Source organism: Olea europaea, chromosome 13 (genome assembly GCF_002742605.1).
Source record: "Olea europaea var. sylvestris chromosome 13, O_europaea_v1, whole genome shotgun sequence".
NCBI classification, from domain to species: domain Eukaryota; kingdom Viridiplantae; phylum Streptophyta; class Magnoliopsida; order Lamiales; family Oleaceae; genus Olea; species Olea europaea.
The window spans coordinates 15938443-15940357 of record NC_036249.1 but is presented as its reverse complement, the minus strand read 5'-3'; the positions used below and the strand labels follow the sequence as shown (position 1 = coordinate 15940357).

Genomic DNA, 1915 nt, shown 5'->3' with positions numbered 1-1915 from the left:
ATGAAACTCCAGATTTTAACATTGTATCAAAGTCCATTAAGTTCAAACGAGCAATTCGATCTGATTTTAAAAAAAAAAAAAAAAAAAAAAAAAAAAAAAAAAAAAAAAAAGGAGTTACCATCTTACGGACATAACATTGATTTTTCAATCCTTGGTACACGTATAAGTTGCTCTCTCCTTTTCACAACCTCTTCATAGGATATGCAAGCCAGAAACTCAAAAAATTGCTGCATTCTGAGTTATTATGATACGCATCCCAATTTCAATCCAATGGCAGCACCATGCTGGACATACTTGATTTACAAGACAAATACTAAATACACAAAAAATTATTCACAAGCTGTATTAAATCTTCGTTTGACTGCATCTACAAAAAATATGCACAAGTTGTACTTACAATGTTCATTTGACTAATTAGAGATCTTGCCTTTCGTTCCCTAACAGCCCACAAAAAGAATACTAATTTACAATTAACACCTCAAACTACACATATATGCAGCTAGGATTACGAAAGAATTTTCCCCTCTTCTCCTTCCAGAATTGCCTCCACTTCATCTTCTTCCATGTGATCATCCTTTATGTACAACCCAAGCTGTTCCAGAGAGTTACACTGTGATGCCTCCAATTATTGCTTCAAACTCCATAATAACTTGATTCTCGTTGAAATAGACTGTTTTTCCCATCTAAATAAGAGTGAAACAAACGTCAGTAAATTTAAATTTCTTTAGTATCTACGAGGCAAATCATAACAGGAATCACACAGGATCAAGAAATACAAAAATGAATTTAAAAAAGGGACCTTTTCTAATGCAATTCTGGCTGCTTTTCTTTCCCTCTCACGTTGCGTCCTCAACTCTGTCTCTACCCTCATTCGGGAGGCTGCTACAGCAGTTTTATTTTCAACTGTAATCCTAGCCTTCTCTGCAGAAGGTCAAACATCCAGTGTAAACACAATATTCCGAAATGAAAAGATATACTAATGAAATACTTATACCGTAAAAGTCAGAATACATATGGACACTGAGCTATGGTCTTCCACAAAGAAACTAAAAAATGCACTTCCATATCTAGATAATAGTTACCTTTATCAATTGCAGCAGTTGTGGCCGGGGAAGAGACTCTTTGCTGAAAATTGTCTTCATTGGGAACACATTCAAGCCCTAAAATTCATTGACAATGGCATGTCAAATCTCAAATAATCAAAAAAAACAAGCTACACAATTGTAAACATAAAGGCAACAGCTATTGCTCTCACCATATGAATCCAGCTGTAATCCTCTTGTTTCAGATGTCGAAGGATATTTAACCCCACAATCCTGGTGTAAATAGACACAGTTAAGATCAACAAAAAGTACCACCATATATTTAAAAAAACAAATTATTTGGTGAAAGGAGAAGAGTCTAAAACTTACATGTTTAGAATCACCAGAGTGATCACGATCACATAATCTTTTTGAAGAAAAATCTGAAACAGGATGCAATATACTCCAAATTAGTTGACAGGAACACAGATGCAACAGATTAACAAGTTGTTTTAAGAATTTAACTCACCATTGGAAGATGGCTTAACAGAACATCTGAGGCTGCATTGGCACTTCAGACTACCACATGCAGTACATTTGACCGCAGGGAAATCAAATGGTTGTGCTCTATTGGAAGTAGCAAATGCACCTTGATTTCCATTATCTGCATACAAGATACATGGCAAATCAGTTATGTAAAGAACCAAAACGCACAAACTTATTCTGTCATGTCTCTAACCTTTATGAAAAGTTTTCACTAGCATGGGGCGCCCACTTTGTGCTCTTCTTGAAGGCTTCACCTGCTCAGGAAAACATACAGAATCAACAATTTATGTAAAGAAAGGTCTAGTAACCACTAACAAGGAGCAACAAACTAAGGATAGAGTGAACGA

General features: G+C 35.5%; 1 protein-coding gene across 1 annotated transcript in view; it reads right to left on the bottom strand.

The window, feature by feature from the left end:
* Positions 1-223: 223 nt before the first annotated feature.
* LOC111408479 (transcription factor GTE12-like) overlaps positions 224-1915 on the bottom strand; it is a 15552-nt gene continuing 13860 nt past the window's right edge. Inside the window, exons 9-10 of the mRNA XM_023038232.1 lie at positions 800-921; positions 224-683 (exon numbers count right to left, since the gene is read on the bottom strand). Of these exons, the coding sequence (XP_022894000.1) occupies positions 606-683; positions 800-921 (200 nt within the window). The 3' untranslated portion in view covers positions 224-605. The remainder of the gene's footprint in view (positions 684-799; positions 922-1915) is intronic.